General features: G+C 49.3%; 1 protein-coding gene across 13 annotated transcripts in view; it reads right to left on the bottom strand.

Moving 5' to 3' along the window:
* The window catches only part of LOC144721414 (complement C3-like), a 366,684-nt gene that overhangs the window by 283,289 nt on the left and 62,309 nt on the right, over positions 1–21,086 (bottom strand). For 12 of the 13 annotated variants that reach the window (XM_078599020.1, XM_078599027.1, XM_078599021.1 and 9 more), the window contains one exon: positions 10,204–10,304. In XM_078599020.1, coding sequence (XP_078455146.1) covers positions 10,204–10,304 — 101 coding nt within the window. Of the gene's footprint in view, positions 1–1,367; positions 3,185–10,203; positions 10,305–21,086 lie in introns of those variants that run through there. The other variant, XM_078599028.1, reaches the window with a different exon arrangement.

The following is a 21,086-nucleotide window of genomic DNA, read 5'->3' as shown; positions in this document are numbered from 1 at the left end:
CGTCTGCAACACTTTTCCATCTTCATTTTTGATCACTGCCAAGCTTTCGCCATATAGGCACTGGCTATCTTCAGCTCATCACCATATTGCTTCTGAAGTAGCTTCCTGGCTTCCTGCTAGCCTCTGATTGGACTCATATGTTCACAACTGCGCACAAGATTTTGTGGTTCTCCACTGGTGAATTGTTCCAGGTAATAAAACTTGTCTTGGCTACTCTCCGTCTTATGGTCAATGGTGTGCACAAAAGCTCTGATGAAGGACTTGTAGACAAGTGGATCACCTTTGAACACAGGAATGTCTCTCTAAGGAAGGTGATACAAATTTTGCTGTTTTACAAGCATCTCCAATCTCGTTCTGATGCTGCATCACTTGATAAAGATCTAATTCATTCCTTTCAGGCATCTGGTGGTGTTGACTTGGGTCAGGTCTGTGGAATGCTGTACTTGTACCAGCCTCTCTACCTCTTGAAAGAGCTTATTTAGATTCCTCGTATGCTCCTACAGCATGAGCCGGCTGGGTTTTCTCAAATGCTCTGTCTCCGTACTTTTTGTCCAGTCCTGAGGTTCTTCTGGATCATGTCTTGGTCTTGAAATACTCATGCCTGCCATCCAAAGAGTCCACATATTCTCCAAACACCTTTAGCTTAGCACTGGATGCTGCAATAGCAGTCTCTGATTCAACTGCTCCTTTTGAGTTTTCAACTTTGTCATCAGCTGTACTGCTTCAAACTCAATTTCTTGTTTCTTCTTTAAAGATGCTACCTTGGCTAACAGAGCTGTGTGTTCTGGTTCTTCTCGTCCACGTGCCAAAATTGTGGAGCTTTTGGAGGAAACTATTGAGTCATTTCCAGTTACGGATCAATGTTTACTTGTGTTTTTGCTCCGTGGAACTGATAACAATGATATTGTCACATGGATCAACATCATCTTCATCTTTCTTATCTTCACTTGTATCTTCAGATGCTTGGGATCCACATTTCCATGGGCTTTTCTGACTCTATATGGCGATATGCGTCCTGGCTAGTTGCCTGCACCGCCGCTTTCCCGCCAACAACGTGCTTTCCTGCTTGCCGTGTTCACGCGTAGCTTCGCGGCTTTGTGCTGCCTTGTACTGTAGCTGATTTTGCAATGTCGTCCGCAATCTTGTTTCCTCAGTGCACAACGTATTGCCAAATATTTCAAAACTCTCAGAGTTATTCAAAGAAATAACCTTTGCAGATCCGTTCCTAAATATGCACCGTCTTGGCTTGGCAAAGCAAATACAGCTCACAGTTCTGTTTATGTAGTTAACAGGCTTCAGTAGCTCATTAATGTTTGCTTATCTTTCACAATTGCTAACAATCTTCTCTCATACAAACGTAATGGTACCTGCTTCTTAGACGCAGACTTATTGCCTTGTTGGTAGGACGTGAAGAGCATTCTCACTTCTTTCTTGCACGGCTTTCTTCCACGCGAGTACAGACTTTTGTAGGCGCAGCTTTCTCGTACCAAAAAAAGGCTATGTCTTAACCTTGGGGAGCAATAAGTCTGACGCGTGTATGACGTGTCTTAAATCAAACTGTTTCTTTATTTCTTAGTTGCACAAAAACGAACGATTTCCAAAGCTATATCTTCGCATGTCCACGTACTGTGTAGCACGTTGTCGCACGGTCAAAGACTGTCCACTCGCTCCCTGCCTGGCTCTTCTCCTAATTTCCCGTTTATACTGTCAGACCGGAAGTTACGTCATGGGTTCAATCAATGGAGCGTCTAACCACAACAGGGGGGTTCTAACCAGTTGGAATATTCCAAGTCAAATATGTCCAGTCTGTCAACAAATGTATGACAGATGTACATAAAAATGTATACGCAGAAATAATACATTCACTTTCTCTCTTATGGCTCTTACACCAACCCCTCCCCCCTCTATCTATTTAAGGCGCTGTCTTTCTGTTTGTCATTATTTGGAAGAACGTAATCAACCAGGTGAGGCGTTGACTGTTGTGTTAGCCGAATCGCTGTGTTGTATTGCATTATATTTATAAGTTTGTTATGTTTGTTTTTTTCTCATTCCTGCTTACAATTGACAGGTCGTATTCTATTAGTATTTTATTTTATTTTCTACGTGACTTTACCAAAAGAACCAAATAGTTTGTGTAGTTTTTCAAAAAAATTCAAATTAAACACACAGACAGACACATACGCATTGACTGGCACACGCAAAACACACAACTCCCCAATCTTAGTGAATTGGCTGAGCCAGGTGCACCGGGTGAGTAATTAAATCCAAGCATTACGCATCTCTGGTCCTAATTGAGTTGCGATGAGGGCTTGGGAACACATGGTGGTTGAGGGGAGAACCACACACACAATTGTACAAATGTCACATTTCCATGATGCAGAAATCCCATCCATAGCGGCATATCACTTGATAAAGAGACGAGTGCACACACATTACCTTCGTCAATCCACTGCTGGATGAAATACTGTATAGTTTTTGGTTCAGTGTTCCACTAAAATCGAGCAGGTTCAGAAATGTGCCGTGAAATCAAAAGATTAAAAAGCACTGCTGTAGAGCTTTCTCTTGTCCACTAGCAGTGCAGTAAGCATGTAATTGCAGGGCTACATCTTTACCTTTTATTTACATTGAGGCCTGCCACGGTGCAGTTTATACATTTAGTGCATTAATTACTCGCATCCCACTGGTTCCTGACTTTCGAAACGGTAAATCATTCTGAACACCGATACCGCTGGGTGGATAGAGCCGGGGATGTAATTGAATTGGTGACTTCTGTAACGCAAATTCAGTGTGCTCACCATCATGCAACTGTGGCAGCTCCCTTCGTATTTCAGCTAAAAGGTAAATATTTTGTGTATAATGGTCTATATAATTCTATATTTGCAGCAAAACCGGTAACTGTGTTTTACTGTATTATTCAAGTGGTTGCTGGAAAGTAAAAAATTATTTTAACAACTGACTTTCGGAACGGTAAACCATTCTGAACACAGATACCACTGGGTGGATAGAGCCAGGGATGTAATTGAATTGGTGACTTCTGTAACGCAAATTCAGTGTGCTCACCATCATGCAACTGTTGCAGCTCCCTTCGTTTCTCAGCTGAAAGGTAAATATGTTGTGTTTAATGGTCTATATAATTCTATACTTGTGTAGGACTCGTACAAGGGTTGTCTTTCTCTCCTCTTTATTTTCCTCTTAGAGTCCACCTTCGCCGCGCCACCGCTCCGCGTCTCGGCGCGGCCTCGCTCCGCGTCTCTCTGCTGCGCCACCGCTCCGCGTCTCTCCGTGCCCTCTACCTCACTATCGCTACGCTTGTCGTCTCTACGGTTTCTCCTACTCTGCATCCTTCCGATGCATGGCTACCCTGGTTGTTCACTGTGTTCTCGCTACCACTGTCTCTCCGTGCTTTACTCTACTAACACTCTCTCTACGCTTTACTCTACTATCACTTGCTCTGCGACTCTCCGGGCACCGTTACTGCAGCTCCATCCACGACACCAACTCGTACAGGACTCCCTTCTCTCCGTTGCGCTCTGGCTTATATCCCCACAACAATTAATCTCCCTAATTATCTCTACCCCCCGCTTATCGCTCGCCCCCTGCCCCCCCCCGTGTCACGTGGCCTTGTTTTCGCCGCCGGAGCGATGCCAGCTAATGCCCAATTACCTTTCCAGCCAATCACTGGCCTGTGTCCTCCCGGCTACCCTGACACCTGTTTCAACCCTTAACGACCCATTTTGCCTAAAGTCACAACAACAACCTTTACCTCACATCACCCCACTGTACTGTGCTTGCTTGCATAGCAACAGAGGCGGGGGATGCATGGCGCGCTATACTCAAGCCCTACATCACCCCCCCCCCCCCCTGTGAAAAAAAACTAGCCGTCCCGGCTAAAACAACGCGAAACGCGAAACCCACAGTACACGAAAAGTTCAACAGATGCACAATATATATACAACCCCGAGTTCCAGGAATTTAAGTAAAAGTTAATCATCGTGAACGTGTTCCCGCGGCCGGTCCGTCTCCCCGACTCAATGGAACAGGGGCTAGGGCATCCCCGTCCGTGGCCACAGGGCAGCGTTCTGCCCGAACCGTGCGTCCATCTCCATCCCCCTGTCCAACTCTCGACGAGAGCCACCCACGGCCTTGTGCGTCCCGGCGTGTCCGTCGCTTCAAAGATGGTGTTCCTGCAGGCACACGGGGGGTAAACCGCTGAGGTGCATCTTCCCATCGCCCCCCAGGACACTCGTCGGACACATCCAATACAGGCCGTTCCGGGATTGGAGATGACGCATCATATGGCACAACATATCTTTTCAACCGTGACGGGTGAATGTGCTACAACCGTCGACCGTAGCGAATCCTTACACTTTGATCCCGACGAACTTCCACAATCTCAACGGGCCCCTGCCAGGGCCGGTGGAACTTTGGTGACATGCCTACCGGCACCATCGGACAATGTAACCAAGCCTTGTCCCCCACTTGCCATGGTTCCCATGGAGGCTGCCCCCCAGGCAGATGCTCATTAGCTGCCTGCCTTCGTTCCGTATTCCGCAGCGAGGCCTCCCTGGCCTCGTTCAACCGATCCAATGACTCGCGCATGGGGACAGCCACCACTGGCGACTTCCTCTTAGATTTCACACCCAGCCTGACCAAGGCCGGGGCTTCTGGTTCACGCCCATACATCAGATAAAAGGGTGAATATCCTGGAGAAGCGTGTGGGGCCAATCTATAAGTGGCCAAAGCCGCCGGGACATGTACATCCCAATCCGTCTGAGCCAAATTAACCTGCTGGCACAACATAGATGTCAATGTTCGATGAAGGCGCTCGACCATCCCGTCGGTTTGCGGGTGGTATGGGGATGTCCGGATTTTTCTCGTACCCAATGCGTCACACACCTCCTTCAAAAGGCGGGACGAAAAAAAATTTCCCTGGTCTGTAAGCAGGTGCTCCGGGGCCCCTTTATCGAAAACGTAACCCTGCAGAAAGGCCTCCACAATTGATCCCGCTGATTGGTCTACTAACGGCCATGCCATAGGCCACCGAGTTAAGTATTCGACCCCCACGAGCAAGTATTTGTGACCCCGCGGGGTAACGGGGAACGGTCCCAAAATATCAAGGGCCACAATTTCGTTAACCCGCGAAACACGTATCGATTGCAATGGTACCCGATATGGCTCGGCTGGCGCCTTCCGCCGTGCGCACTCGTGACAAGCTTTAACGTACAAATGAACGTCATTCTGCAACCCCGGCCAATAGAAATCATTACTTAAAGTCAAAGCGGTTTTTTTCTCCCCCAAGTGCATCAACCGCGCGTGCGTGTCGGAAATGAGTTTCCCTCGTAAACACAGCGGCACCACTATACAACATTTCTGTAAGACGACATCCTATCTGACCAGGAGGTCGTCAATGAGTCGGAGAAATGGCCGATCATCCGACTGTTTGGAGCGAGAGGCCCGTAGCCTCATCCTGGTAAGCGACGGATCGTCTATTTGCAACCGCACCAAACGCCCCCGTGACAAACCCAACAACCCGGGCTCAGTATCCGGTGTCTCGTCAACCCGGTTTGAATTAGCTGCAGCGGCCATTCTCGGCTCGCTCTGCAGCGGCGGCCCACAACGCGGCGATCCCTCAGAGCACTGACACGAGCCCGATGCCTGAGGCAACCGGGACAGAGCATCCGCGTTAACGTGACGCGTACCCTTCCTGTGCTGGACCGTAAATGAGTATCCCTGCAGGACCTCAAGCCAGCAGGCCATTTGGCCCGAGGGTTGATCGATCTGCAAGGAGTACTGCAATGCCGCGTGGTCGGTGCGGACCAAAAACTGTCGCCTGTACAAGTATGGTCGATACAACTGCACAAAATGAACAATCGCCAATAATTCCCTGCGCGTTACGCAATACCTTTGTTCCGCCGGGGACAGTACCCGGCTGCCATACGCGACGACCCTTTCAACACCGTTAATCGTTTGCGACAACACAGCTCCGATGCCCGTGTCACTGGCATCCGTGTCCAACGTAAACATTTCTGCAAAATTTGGATACCCGAGCGGCGGTGCGTCCGCGAACGCGTCCCGGAGCGTTTCAAATGAACGCTGCTCCTCAACACCCCATATAAACTTTTTACCCTTAGCAGTGAGCGTGTGCAGTGGCCTCGCAATCGTAGCAAAATTCTTAACAAATCGCCGATAATATGACGCAAAGCCCACGAAGCTGCGTACTTCCGACACCATTTTAGGCACTGGCCACGCACGAACACAACTAGTTTTCTCCGGATCCGTTGCGACCCCCGCTTCGCTGACCACATGACCAAGATATTTAGCGGAAGTTCGCAACAGATGACACTTTTGGGGTTTAAACTTCAAATTGGCGCCCCTTACCCTGCCAAACACAGCTCGCAGCCGCTGCAAATGTCCCTCGAAATCCTTACTGAACACAATGACGTCGTCCAGGTAAATCAAACACGACTCCCACTGCAATCCCGTCAACACCAGCTCCATCAGTCATTGAAAAGTGGCTGGTGCGGAGTGCAGCCTCATTGGCAATACATTAAAGTGAAACAATCCTTGCAGCGTGCAAAAAGCCGTCTTCGGTTTAGATGCCTCGTCCAAGGGCAATTGCCAAAAGCCCGATAAGAGGTCTAATGTGGAAAAAAATGTAGCGCCGGAAAATGCGTCCAATGAGTCGTCAATGCGCGGAAGCGGATAAGCATCCGCCACCGAAACTTTATTCAATTTCCGGGAATCTACATAAAATCGTAGAGAGCCATCCCTTTTTTTTACCAACACGATCGGGGCTCCCCATGGGCTGGACGAAGGGGATACGATATCCTGTTGCAACATCTCATCAACCGTCCTCCGAATGCAATCCTTCTCCAGCGGGCTCACCTGGTGAGGATTCAATCGAACAGGGGCTGCATCTCTAGTGTCAATGTGATGTCGCAACAGGGTCGTACGACCGACATCAAACTTCCCTGAGCTAAACACATCCCTAAATTCCCAAAGCAACTCCCTTAACCGCGTCCGCTGCTCGGGTGTCAAATCGTCGTTACCTGCATACAATTCGCGAAACCAGCTCGGTTTCTCCTCCGGTCGCGGCAGCGTGTTACCCCCCCCCCCCCCCCCCCCCCCCCGCTGCCAAACACACATGGCTTTCTGAACCTCGTTCGACTGACGCGTGTGCCAGCGTGGTCCCTTCCTGAATAATGACCGGCTCGTGCCCCGTGTTTACAATCTGAATAAACGGTTCGACCGTCGTTGGCACCATCGTAAAAGCCCCTACCAAAGAGGGCATTCGTGACACGGCATTTGAAGGTGACAATAATATACCCTCCTCCAAGTTACCTACTGACAGCCCCTTTTTCAATTTCAACGGGACAAGCATCTGCGTCGCAGGCGGAACGCGCACCGTGCGGCTAACCACCGCCTAGACCACAGCGTTGACACGAGCAAATTTAGACGGAGTACCCAAAAATTTTATACACTTTCCTGACGGCAATTCCAACTGTCCCCTTTCAATCGAAATCTTAATCGGCATCTTTTGCAAAAAATCCGTGCCCAATAAACACGGCACAGCCAGAACAGACGAAACCAAAATGTACCCCGTTACACACACCTCCCCGACCTGTATCGTTGCTAGTATACGACCCATAATTCCCAAACTACTCCCATTTGCCGCTATACACGGGCCCTCCACCGGTTCCAAAACATGGGCCGAAGCAGGGAGCAATCGGAGGGTGTGCAAAGAAATAAGCGTCGCGGATGCCTCCGTGTCAACAATAACCCGAATTTGAATCCCTTGAACAAACGCCATCACATCCGACGAACCCGGCGCAGCCCCCAAAACACGATGAGCCAACGCACCCCATACCGCATTACCTTGAGCATCATACGAAGGGGGATCAACATTATGTATCGACGCGGATGGGTGAGGTGTAGGATACGGCCGTGTATTGAATGTGTCGCGACTCACCTGGTAATCCTGCGCTGGGTAGAATTCCCGATTGTAGGGTCCCGATGAACGTGGGAAGACGCGTCTCCATCTCCAGCAGTCCCGCGCGAAGTGTCCTCGCCGCCCGCACTCGTAGCAGCGTGACGGACCGCCACGTCCGCCCGCATCCGAGCGGCGGTGTGGGCTCAATGGTGGTCGTGCGACCGCTGCTGTCAGCGGCGTCAGCTCTCCCTCCGGTAGACCACCGTCTGATCCAACGCCCACCACCAGGGGCCGAGATGGCCCCGCCGATGGCTCGTCGCAAAGATCCAGGTTAACCTGGATGTTCCTGGCAAGCTGCAAAGATGACCCGTCGTCGTCGTTGTCGCTGGGAAGTGAGAGGACAACTTGTAGCTCCTTCGCCATCTGCAACAGCTTCTCCTGGGCCAAAGAATCAAGGGCCGCTTTGTCCATTGCCGGGTAAGCCGCTTGGCCAAGAGTCAACAGCGCACTGCGATACGCGAGGGGAGATTCTCCTTCCGCCCGTCGCCTCAATTGAAACTTGCGCTTGGCGACCGAGCGAGGTTCGTAAATCTTCTGCATCGCCGCAAATATCTCTGTCAAGGACAAGCGAACCCCTCGAGGGAGACCGTAGAACGTCGCCAACGCATCTTCGTTCAAAGCCGTTGGCAGCGCCCGTAGCGCTTGAGCCTCCGTCCACCCGAGCGACTCATACGCTGCCCGAAATGGTCGTGTAAACGCTGTCCAGTCGCCGACCGGGACCTCGAAGCGTTCCACGTGCAGCCGACGTGGCGTGCTCGAGGCCAGCGACTCTGGTTCCACCTCCTCGTCCAGCGGCGCACCTGGCGCCTCGGGAGATCCAGCCGCACCGTCAGCCCCTGCAGATGTAACGAGGTCGTGCGGCTGCGGATCCAATCCCGTCGGTGCTTCCCGCATCGACCGCAGAACTCGATCAAATTCTTGCATGAGCACCGCCATCCTGGCCTCCCACGCCGCCATTGCAGCACTCCATACGTGCGGCGGGCTCGGCTCCTCCTCGTCGTGCGTGTCGACCTCGTCGTGCGGCGGTGCTTGCTCCGTCACGTCCTCCAGCGATGCGGGGGCCTCCGTTCCTGATGGAGGTATCACGTCCGCATCGCTGCTCTCCGCCGACGAGGCTGCCGGTAAGTTCTTTTTCTTCATGACCTTCTTGGACATCTCGGTGCAGGTCCGTTATCACTTCTGACACCAGTTGTAGGACTCGTACAAGGGTTGTCTTTCTCTCCTCTTTACTTTCCTCTTAGAGTCTACCTTCGCCGCGCCACCGCTCCGCGTCTCGGCGCGGCCTCGCTCCGCTCCGCGTCTCTCTGCTGCGCCACCGCTGCGCGTCTCTCCGTGCCCTCTACCTCACTATCGCTACGCTTGTCGTCTCTACGGTTTTTCCTACTCTGCATCCTTACGATGCATGGCTACCCTGGTTGCTCACTGCGTTCTCGCTACCACTGTCTCTCCGTGCTTTACTCTACTAACACTGTCTCTACGCTTTACTCTACTATCACTTGCTCTGCGACTCTCCGGGCACCGTTACTGCACACCAATTAATCTCCCTAATTATCTCTACCCCCCGCTTATCGCTCGCCCCCTGGCCCCCCGTGTCACGTGGCCTTGTTTTCGCCGCCGGAGCGACGCCAGCTAATGCCCAATTACCTTTCCAGCCAATCACTGGCCTGTGTCCTCCCGGCTACCCTGACACCTGTTTCAACCCTTAACGACCCACTACACCTAAAGTCACAACAACAACCATTACCTCACATCACCCCACTGTACTGTGCTTGCTTGCATAGCAACAGAGGCGGGGGATGTGTGGCGCGCTATACTCAAGCCCTACACTTGCAGCAAACCGGTAACTGTTTTTTGCTGTATTATTCAAGTGGTTACCGGAAAGTTAAGTTTATTTTAACAACTCTGCAAAAAAGCAAACACTTGCAAAATATTGAGTTGCCATGATATGTCATGGCACGTGACAATATCATAGCAGAGCTTTTGTAAAAGTTTGATCCCAACTGCATGGAAGACAGAAGATGACGTGAAGGATTTTTCAGGAAGATGTATATACTATATTTTACAGTTTATTCTCTGAAGGTGGGATATTGTAAACTGTCAAAATAATGAAAATATAATTACTGACTAAAGTATATATATATATATTTTTAAATACATTACTTTGTTGTATATAATTTTACACACAACGTGTAAATATTTACGTGTGAGCTTACTTGGCAATAGCAGGGATTGTGAATGATGTTCCATCCACTATTCCCTCATCGGTGGACTTGATGGTTTTTATTTGTCTCTCTACAATCACTCCATCTGCATTCTGTAATAGAGAACATGATTAAATAATGTAGACATTTGGTATTTGTGTAATGGGTTCAACTGAGTCGCAGACGTAGACCTTGGAGGCAAAACATTTATTCAGTTCCAATACACGGGGTAACTTCCCCTTAACAGAATAAAAACCTAAGGTGGTGACCACCCGGCTAACTACACTAGTTACTACTTAACTGTGACTACAGATCAGGACCAACGTCTTCGGCCCGGATCCACGTGTTGGAGACTCAATGAATGGAGATCGTAGACGAAGGGTTTCTTCCAGGATGAACAACAACCCCGGTCCCTCTCAGGACCCGGATTATATTCTCTGTGGTGTGGCCGGCTCCGCCCTTGGCCACATCCACCTTCCAGAATCCTCGGGAAAGATATAGGTCCCAATCACGTGACTCCCCTCGTCCCCTCTTGGGGCCCCTCTGTCAACTTCATCGTCACGTGTCCTCCCGGGTCCACCAGAGTGCCATGGCCTCGCACAAATGTATCCTTTAGTCAGCACCCACATACCCTGTCCTGTAGGGTCGGCACTGCAGTTAAAGCATGGTGCCATCCTGCGCTATTATTCCGCGCACACCATGCCCCTCTAGGGCCGGTATTACACTCGCAACATTGTGGTATCAGGTGATGTCGCTACACTGCACAACGTGCCCCTCCAGGGCCAGTATTGCACCCACAGCATGGTGACATCCAGCGATGTCACTATATTTGCACCATTTGGTTGGTACAAGGCTATCATGCAGGGGCTATGTTGTACCTAGCTGAAGTTCGTGATGAAAACTAGCAGAGAAATGGCCTGAAGAAATGTGGTAATTAACGAAAAGTATAGATCAAATATGAAATTCCACAAGAAAACATTGAGAAGTGCATGCTTGGAATCGCATTGAATGACGATGACGAACAGATATAATTGGCAGCATACGATTTTAATTACATAATTTAAACTGTTAAGATAATTGTGATCTTGGTCAGTACATGTTGCTAGAAGGGACAGACGGCTGATGGTCAAGAATAATAACAGTGGCAGCCAAGATATGGATTGCGGCCAAGGATGCCCACTGAGGAGGAGATATTACATGGGAGAATCGTGAGAGGTAATAGTAGCTTGGAGAGGTCTTCATCCAGCAGTGGCTTGGCCATAGCTGAAGATGATTATTATGATCAAATTCACCTTCTTCACTTCCTCTATTCATGCCACCCCCAAGGGCTTCCAGGCTCCATAGATATATTTATGTAATTTAAAATGAGCTGCGTGCAAGATACACTGTATTGTTATGTATATATACTTGCAGGAAGTATCTGGCTTTGCCCGGAGGAAAAACATATTTCTTTCAAAACTTGTATAGTTTTGTTAAATGAATCACTATGGCGCGTAGCGCCAAGTGCCATTGAAACAGGCGCGTAGGGTAACACACCATGCAGTACCATTCAGTGGGCTACTCGGGGCATGGTACTGGATGCTAGCAGGAGGAAGCCTGATGAGTCCTATCGACAGAGTAGGGGATTGCAGCCTCCACCAGCGCCGCAGGGAATCACCACAGAGTGCGCCACTGGAAGAGTGTGGTGGGGGGCTGCTGGTAGTAGGCGCCATGTGAGGACGATTCACCATGGCACCGGGTCAAGCACGTGATGGACCGGGGTGAGTAATGTGGGCCAAAGGTGAACGAGGGGGCACGGGGAGAGTAGCTGCGAACGTCTAGAGAGTTCCCGAAAGAGGCGTGGTTAAGGGCGGAGCCAGAGAGGGAACAGGCGCGGTGTAGCCTGGAACCGTCGAGAATATTCTGTATGTACGGGGCGGCCGAGCGTGGAGCCAGGCCGCGCCGAGAGAGATAAAAAGGAAGCTCCGATCACAGATCCGGGCTGTTTGCAGGTGAAGTGGAACCCAAGTACTATGTCTACGTCATCGTCCCCGTCTCCCATCGCTAAGCAAGCGTTTTTGGGTTACTAGGGGCAACCGCGAGTCAGAGTTCTGTGCATGTACGGATGTGTGCTTTGGCGAGTGCCTCTAATTTATTTTTACGATCAGCATACATTCCACGAAGTTATATTTTCCTAGTTTAGAATGCACTAAGGGCAAACAATTGCAAGTGTATTGTGTTGGTCTACTTTAACGTTTAAATCTTGATTTAAAGCTTTCATGACTGCAGGAATTCATATTCTTGGATCTTTCGGTAAAGTCAAGTAGATAGGTTCAAATAAAATAAATAACTAAAAACTACGACGTTTCGATCACAACACAAGCAATCGTCATTTCCTTTAAATCGCAACACAAGCAATGGTCATGACGATTGCTTGTGTTGCAATCGAAACATCGTAGTTTTTCGTTATTTTTGTTACTTTCTTTGAACTTATCTACATGAATTTACCGAAAGACCCAAGGCAAACACACAGACAGATACACTGACAGACAGACAGAAAGACAGACAAAAATTACTTTTACATTTTGACTTACGACGTTCGTGACTGCAGGAATTCATATGATATGATTCTTTTGGTAAAGTCACGTAGATATAAAAAAGAATAACAATAAAAGAATAAAAAGAAAGTGAATAAAAAATCATAAAAATATCGCGACGTTTCGGTCGCAACACAAACAGTCGTCATCAGGAACAAGGAGATTAGCTTCTGAGGGCAAGCTGTTTATAAAGGTTTAGAGATGGGCGGGGCAGCTAATGTTAAAGAAGGAGAGGTTTCCAACACCGGCAGTAGGTCAACACCAATCAAATATCTGTTTATAAAGATTTCGAGATGGGCGGGGCAGCTAATGTTAATGTAAGAGAAGTCTCCGACACCGGCAGTAGGTCTACACAAATCAAAGCATTGCACCTCGCTCCACACACCCACACTGCTGATGGTGGAGGTGGACAAGAAAACAAATCAAGTCATGACCCAAAGTGGTTGATGACATCTTTCCAATGATTGCTGAGTTTAAAACCGTCGTCTCGGTTCAAATTGTGTCTGTGTTAAAGTAATGATCAGGCACAGCAGAAGTATTGATCCTGCCCTGTTTCAGATCTGCCTTATGTTCATGAACACGGTCTGAGACATGTCGTTTGGTTTCCCCAATGCAACTGCTGCCGCAGATACAGCTTAGTTTGTAGACGCTGGGATATTGCATGTGAGGAATCTTGTCCTTCACAGATGGGATCAGGTCACGAATTTTATGCGCTGTGTTAAATTGGACCTGGATCTTGTGTTTTTTAAAGATTTTGGAAATCTTTTTGGTTATCCCTGCTATGTAAGGTAAGGTGATGGTTTTGATTGGATCTTCAGATGGCTCCTTTCTCACGGTTGGGGTGATAGATTTGCGGATTGTGTAGTCAAAATATCCATTCGCCTTGAGAGCCTGGTGTATGTGTTTGAGTTCACTGGTCAGGTCTTCATGGTCGTAGATACATTGAGCTCTATGGTGTAGCGTTTTGATGAGGGAATTCTTCTGGGATGGATGGTGGTGGGAATCAGGTTTTAGGTAGGCATCAGTATGGGTTACTTTCCTGTAGACAGAGTGGCTCATTGAGCCATCTGGTCTCTTTTGATTAAGACATTCAAGAAGGGTAGCATGCCATCCTTTTCTACCTCCATGGTGAATTTGTTTGCTGGGTGGATGGAATTGATGTGGTTGAGGAATTGTTCTAGAGCCGGTCGGCCATGTGGCCAGATGACAAACGTGTCATCCACGTACCACTTCCACAAGGACGGGCGTAGAGTGGATGCCTGGATGGCGTCCGTCTCAATTTTTTTCATGGAGATGTTGGCCACAACTGGAGATAAGGGAGAACCCATTGGGGTGCCTTTAGTTTGTTTGTAGAATGTGCACATTCTACAAACAAACTGAATGTGCACATTCCACAAACAAACTGGCCGCTATGGGCAGGAATTCCACGCAACTTTCTAATTGTTCTCTACCCAAATCCCGCCCCCCCCCCTTTATGAAAGGTGGAGGGGATCAGGACTTGTTTGTCCCTGCAGATTCATAAGGTGGCAGTTAATGTCCACAATGGTTTAGGACCCCATGTTCTGTCTGTGGCTGGGGTGAAAGCAATTCCAGTGAGAGTCCAGGGGCTAACATAACTTTCTTCCCATTCCTTCTACGAACCCTTCATTTCTAGATTTATACAGTGTTTGACATTAAGAAGGGTGATTGATCAGCGGTATTTGAGAAGAGTCTGGAAGGGCGAGGCCTCCCTCCTTCTTGGTTAGTGTAAGCGAGTAAAAATCAATTCTCACCATCTTATAGTTGCAGACAAATTACATGGTTCGCGAGTGAAAGGTTTTGTAGAAGGCTTTAGGGATGCAGGTAGAGACATTTCACAGGTGATAGAGGAGTTTCGGCAGAATCATCATTTTCACCAGGTCGGCACGGTTAAAAGGGAGAGGGGGTGTCCTTCCACACGGAAAGTGATGTCGTGATTTCTGTAAAAAAGTTAGAATGTTCTCGAGAAGAGAGTGGGGAGCGAAGAGGGTATTTTGACACCTAGGTAATTGATCTGGGTTGGACATCATCTGATTGGCAAAAGTTCATCATGAGGTTTGGCGAAGATTGGGGAGAGAGGCATCAGCTCTGGCTTCGCCGAGTTTAGTTTATCACCTGAGGCTTCACCGTATTCCGCATATAGTTTAATTTGATTGTCACTTGCCCCTTTGCATACTCCAACCACATTTCAGCTAGCCCTGATGATTATTGCTCATAATTCAATTACCAAAGTAAAAAGGAGGGGTGATAGGGGGCAGCCCTGCCTGCCTAGGGGGAAGCTTGGGGAGACCAGTCCATTGATTACTAACACAGCAAAGAGGTTAGCGTAAAGGAGCTTGCATATATTTAATAATGCGGAGGGTAAGCCAAACTTTTCCGTTACCCAAAATAGGAAGCCCCACTCGTCTCTGTGAAATGCCTTGTTCCCATCTAGTATCAGGGCATAGGCAGTGAGTTTTATCTTAGTGGCGATGTCAATTGCATTTATTAGGATTCTGATATTGTCTGACGAGTCCCTATTTCTGACAAAACCTATGAGTGAAGGAAGAATGTTCTCAAGTCTGTTTGCCAGAATTTTTGTGAGAAAATTATAATCTGAATTCAACAAGGAAATAGGCCTATAGTTACTCTTTGGTTCTTTCGGTAAAGTCACGTGAGCCTCTAAAGGCAAACTGTTAATAATGGTTCGGGGATGTGCGTAGCCCAAGTGTATCAACAGCACCAGGAGCATGGGCGGTGCACGAGTGCCAATGTAGCAACATTGCCAATGCAGCAACAATGCTAATGCAGCAACAATGCCAATGCAGCAACAATGCGAATGCAGCAACAATGCCAATGTAGCAGCAATGCCAATGACAGCAACAATGACAATGCAGTGGGCGAGAGAGCTGCCGTGGCAAGAGGTTATATAGGTAAGAAAAGATGGGAGGAGCAAGGGGAGAGAGAGAGAGAGAGAGAGGGGGGGGGGTTGTTGGTAGGGGGCTGGGGGGGGCGCTGCGTGACACTAAGGGGAGAGAGGACGTGAAGCTGGGGGGGGGGAGAAAGTGGGGCTGGAAGTGGGAGGCTGGGAACGATGGGGATGCGGGGGGAAATTAACTCGGAAAAATAGACTAGTACCCGGCAGATATGATGGAACAACCATAAACAGTTAAGGTTTTACCTGGTTAATAACAGCCTTCCAATAATTGCTCAATTTGTATCCATCTTCTCGGTTGGAACATTCTGTCTACAGGAAAGCCACCCACACAGATTCCTATCTGAAACCTGATTCCCACCACCATCCGGCACAGAAGAATTCCCTCATCAAAACACTACACCATAGGGCCCACTGCATTTCTGACCAACGCCACCTATCCAGTGAACTGGAACATGTACACCAGGCCCTCAAGATGAATGGGTACTCGGACAGCATTATTTGCAAAGCTGTTTCTCCAACCATGGACGAACAACCCCCTGAGACGCCATCACGTTACCATACATAGCAGGCGTTACCAAAAATATTTCCAAAATCTTAAACAAACACAAGATCCAGGTCCGATTCAGTACAGTACACAAAATCCGTGATCAAATCCCATCTGTCAAGGATGTCATTCCTGACATGCAATATCCTGGAGTCTACAAACTAAGTTGCACCTCTGGTGGGTGTTACATTGGGGAAACGAAACGACATATCTCGGACCGTGTTCACAAGCATAAGTCAGATCTGAAACACGGTAGAACTAATTCCTCCGCCATGGAAGACCATTGCTATTACACTGTGGGCTCTAATGATGTTGTTTTTTCCGAGACCAAGGTACTCTGCAAACCTTCGGGCTACTATCAAAGGTTTTTTCATGAAGCCATACAGATATATAAACATAGACATAACTTCAACCGAGAAGATGGATGCAAATTGAGCAATCATTGGAAGGATGTTATTAACCAGGTAAAACCTTAACTGCTTTATGGTATTGCCTTCATTTTCCGCATCTCCAGCTTCTTCAGCTTCCCACTCCCAGCCCCGCTCACTTCAGCACTCCCCTCCCCAACACCCCCCTCTCTAGCTCTCCCCCCTTGCTCCTCCCCCCTCTCTTACCTATATAGCTTCCTGTTACAGCAGCCCTTTTGCCCACTTTAGCAATTGTTTATTGCTGTGGTTGTCCCACCTGATGATGGACGCTTGTGTTGCGCCCGATACGTCGTGATTTAATCTATTTTATTTTATACCTACGTGACTTTACCGAAAGAACCAAAGAGTACTTATGCAAACGTTTTTTCTTTGAAAATAGGTAAATTTCTAAATATCACTGTACTGCTCCCAAAAAGGTGAAGAATAGCCTTTTTTGTATTCTTGAGGCATAACCAGCCACGTAATATCACTTACTGAGCAGGGGCAAACCAATAAATGTACTCATTGCTATTACGTCTTCATTCTATTATATTTACACTTGCCCCCTCAGTGCAGGGGTTGAGCAGTGATGTTATGTCAATAACGCTTGATTGGTGCGCATCTGCTCATAGTTACAGATAGGTTAGGTTCATTTTGTATTAGTTGACTTTCATTTATTTGCCGCTCTTGCTCGCAGCAAATGTTTGCACCAAAATGGCGGAACACCCTCGTAGTCACTCCTAATTACTTACTTATTATACACGCGTGCATTTCGCCTCTCCCTTGCTTCTTTCACTAAAGTCACATACATGTGTGCATGTGAGTCCATATATGTGTGTGCGTTGGGTCTGTGCGAGTCCGTCTGTGTGTGCATTAATGTGAGTGTGAGTTAATGTGTGTGTGTGACAGTCGCTGTGTTTGTGTACGTCTGTGTGTGCGGTGTGTGTTTAAGTCGATGTGTGTGTGTCAGTCGATGTGTGTGTGTAAGTCCATGTGTGTGTTAGTCTATATGTGTGTGTGTTTAAGTCCATATGTGTGTGTAGGTCGATGTGTGTGTGACTCTATGTGTAATAAATCCGCTCCAGATGAGACCGTGTCTTTTGTCTTTTCTTTATTCGTTCCTCATTCACAGCTCCCTCACACGCTGGGTTCCTCTTTTCCCCGTTACTCCATTCCCTGAGCGTGGCGTCCGCTGGCTGCCTCGCTTTCCCACACCACTGGTTGACGGTGTGTGTCGGAGACAGCCTCCAGCCCGCCACGTGGTCGCTGGCGTGCCGGTGACACAGACGTGGTCCCTCCTCAGCCCCTCTCCACACTGACCCGGAGCTGTCTCTCTCCACCCCTTATAACACCTGGCCCACGTGATACCATGCAGCCAATCATCAGCCTCACCCCCTGGAACCTTCCAGATGTTGCCATGCAGCCACAGGCTACGCCCCTGGCTCGACGTCCCATTGGCTGCGGGCTGAGGCCGGCAGAGCCTATCACTATGGCCCAGTTACCTCCCAGGTACATCTCTTCATATTACATATGTATGTGTGTGTTTAAGTCCGTGTGTGTGTGTAAGTCCATGTGTGTGTGAGTCCATGTGTGTGTGCACATCGATGTGTGTGTGTAAGTCGATGTGTGTGCGTGGGTCGATCTGTGTGTGTGTCTGAGTCCGTGTATGTGTGTGTTAGTCCATATGTGTGCGTGCGTAAATCAATATTTTGTGTGTGTGTAGTTTCATATGTGTGTGAGTCTATGTGTGTGTCGATATGTGAGTGTGTAAGTCGATGCGTGTGTGTGTCGATGTGTGTGTTAGTCGATATGTCCGGCAAAACAACCTCCTACCTCCTCGCGGTGCCGGACGGGCAACACTGTCGTGGGCAGTGCTGTGGGGGGAGGGCCAATGCCCATTGGCCTCTCCCCTCATGGCGTCTGTGACCACCACAGTGGCTAAATGGGGGCTCTGGACGGGTGCGAGGGGCTGTTAACCCCTCCACCTTCAATTTATTACCACAAACCCACGAATCAAACATAAACCTGTAACTAATAAGCTTGTGCCGGAGGCCCCGGGGGGTCAGGCTTTAATGACGTCTCCTGGCCAAACCCCATTTGGCGGAGCCAGGAGATTGAATTTTCACCCTCGGGGCTCCTCCAGAAACAACGAAAAACCATTGCGGATGGCCACGTGGAATGTTCGAACGCTCACTACGGAGGAGAGGCTGCCACTCCTCTGTCGGGAGCTGGACCGGTACCGCCTGGATCTCTGTGGCATTCAGGAGGTCCGGTGGACCGGTTCTGGCTCCTGCCACCATGAGGGGTGGACAGTCCTCTACTCGAGGCAGGAGACTGCCAAACAACAGGGTGTGGCTCTTCTTCTGAACAAAAGAATGAAGGGGGCGTGGGAGCGTGGCGGTGAGGTGTGGGAAGCTGTAAGCCCCAGGATACTTTGGGCTCGCCTTCCCATCAACCAGAGGCGAGGAGTGGTGGTCGTGGTTACTTATGCCCCCACCGAAGACGAACATCCGTGGAGGGATGCAGGCAAAGCCGATGAGTCAGACGCTTTCTATGACCTCCTGTCACAGGTGCTGGCTAAAGTGGCCACTCGGGACAGAGTCATCTTGTTGGGTGACTTCAATGCCCGAGTTGGTCATGATGTTGGCACCTGGTCTGGAGTGATTGGAAGGCATGGGCCAGATCAGCTCAATAATAATGGTAGGAGGCTGCTAGATTTTTGTGCAGCCCATGGGCTTGTAATTACCAACACGCTCTTCCGGCATCGGCGCATCCACACAACATCATGGATGCATGCCGGGTCCAAGCAAGAACATCTGCTGGACTACATAGTGACGGACCAGCGGATGCGAGTCCATGTCCTTGACACCAGGACCTACCGTGGAGCTGATCTGCCCTCTGACCATCGACTAGTCATCTGTAAGATGCGCCTGCCATTCTTCCACTCCGGTGGTGGGTGTACACCCAGGATCCCATTCCAACCAAAAGTGGCCTGGTCTCAGTTAGCTGATGAAAGTTGCAAGCGAGAATTTCATCAGCGCTTGCAGCTGGGGTTGGCATCGTCCCCCACTCCACCTGATGTCGAGGGTAAATGGGCGAGGTTTAAGACTGTGACTCATGCAGCTGCAATGGCTGCTTTGGGTACGCGGTCCAGACCTCCCCAGAAACCCTGGCTGACAGAGGAGGTGTTCAGGTTAATTGAGAAAAAGCGACAGGCCCACTCTCATCGCCTACAGCATCCCACGTCAGAGAATGAGGAGGTTTACCGCAGCCTTCGCTCGGAGGTTCGGAGAGCCGTAAGGCGCTGTAAGGATGGGTGGTGGTCGCGGGTTGCTGAGGAGATGGAGTCTGCCTCAGTGGCCCGCGATCACAAATCACTATTTAACTCCATAAAAAAGTAACCTGCAGCGCCACACCTATTACCATCATTAGAGGAAAAAACGGTGATCCAATCTCCGACCCCCAGGAACAGGTTTGCAGATTTGCTGAGCATTTCTGTGAGGTCCTGGGGGAGGGAAAATCTCTCAGCCAGGAAAACATCATGGCACAAAGTGGGGATAACCCTGCTGAGGCTGCGGTGCCTCAAATATTGGAAGAGGTCACCCCCTGTGAGTGGCTGGCTGAGGTGCCAGCTGTTGAGGAAGTACTGAGGACGAACCGGAGTCTGAGACCAGGGAAGGCACCGGGCAGAGATGATCTCCCAAGCGAAATGCTGAAGGAGGGTGGCGTTTGTGCACAGACTGCCCTATATGACATCATAGCAACAGTCTGGACCACTGGACGGGTTCCGCAGGACTGGAAGGATTCCCTGGTGGGCCCCCTCTTTAAGAAGGGGGACCGTACCGACTGTAACAACTACAGGGGCATCTCACTCCTCAGTGTGTTGGGTAAGGTCCTGGCAAGGATTATTCAACATCGCCCTGCCAGGCACGCTGAGGAGAGGCTTGCGGAGCCCCAATGCGGTTTCAGGAAAGGGCGGTCCTGCACAGATGACATATTTTCTGTCCGTCTGCTACAGCAGAGGTGTAGGGAATTCCAAAAAGACCTACATCTCTGCTTTATTGACCTGGTCAAGGCCTATGATACCATCAGTAGGACTGGGCTCTGGGTTGTTCTTCGTGCTTTCGGAGTCCCTGACCCTCTGCTCACGATCATTAAGGACCTTCATGATGGTGAGCGGGCCCGGGTAAAACTACGTGGCCGGGAGTCAGAGCCTTTCCCTGTACACCTTGGGGTGCGACAGAGATGTCCTCTGGCTCCCACATTATTTAACATCTATTTCGACTGCGTAGTTCGTGAAGCCTTCAATAGCTGTACCGGGGGAATTTCCATTTGGTACAGATATAATGGGAGGCTGATCGACGCCCGGGTGCGATCAAGGGATGGCTCCCTATTGTCTCTGCAACCCTCAAAAACGCCAAGATGCCAGCTAG

The sequence above is a fragment of the Lampetra planeri genome, chromosome 11, assembly GCF_965212315.1.
Source record: "Lampetra planeri chromosome 11, kcLamPlan1.2.h2, whole genome shotgun sequence".
Lineage (NCBI taxonomy): Eukaryota > Metazoa > Chordata > Hyperoartia > Petromyzontiformes > Petromyzontidae > Lampetra > Lampetra planeri.
This window is presented reverse-complemented; position numbering and strand designations above follow the sequence as displayed.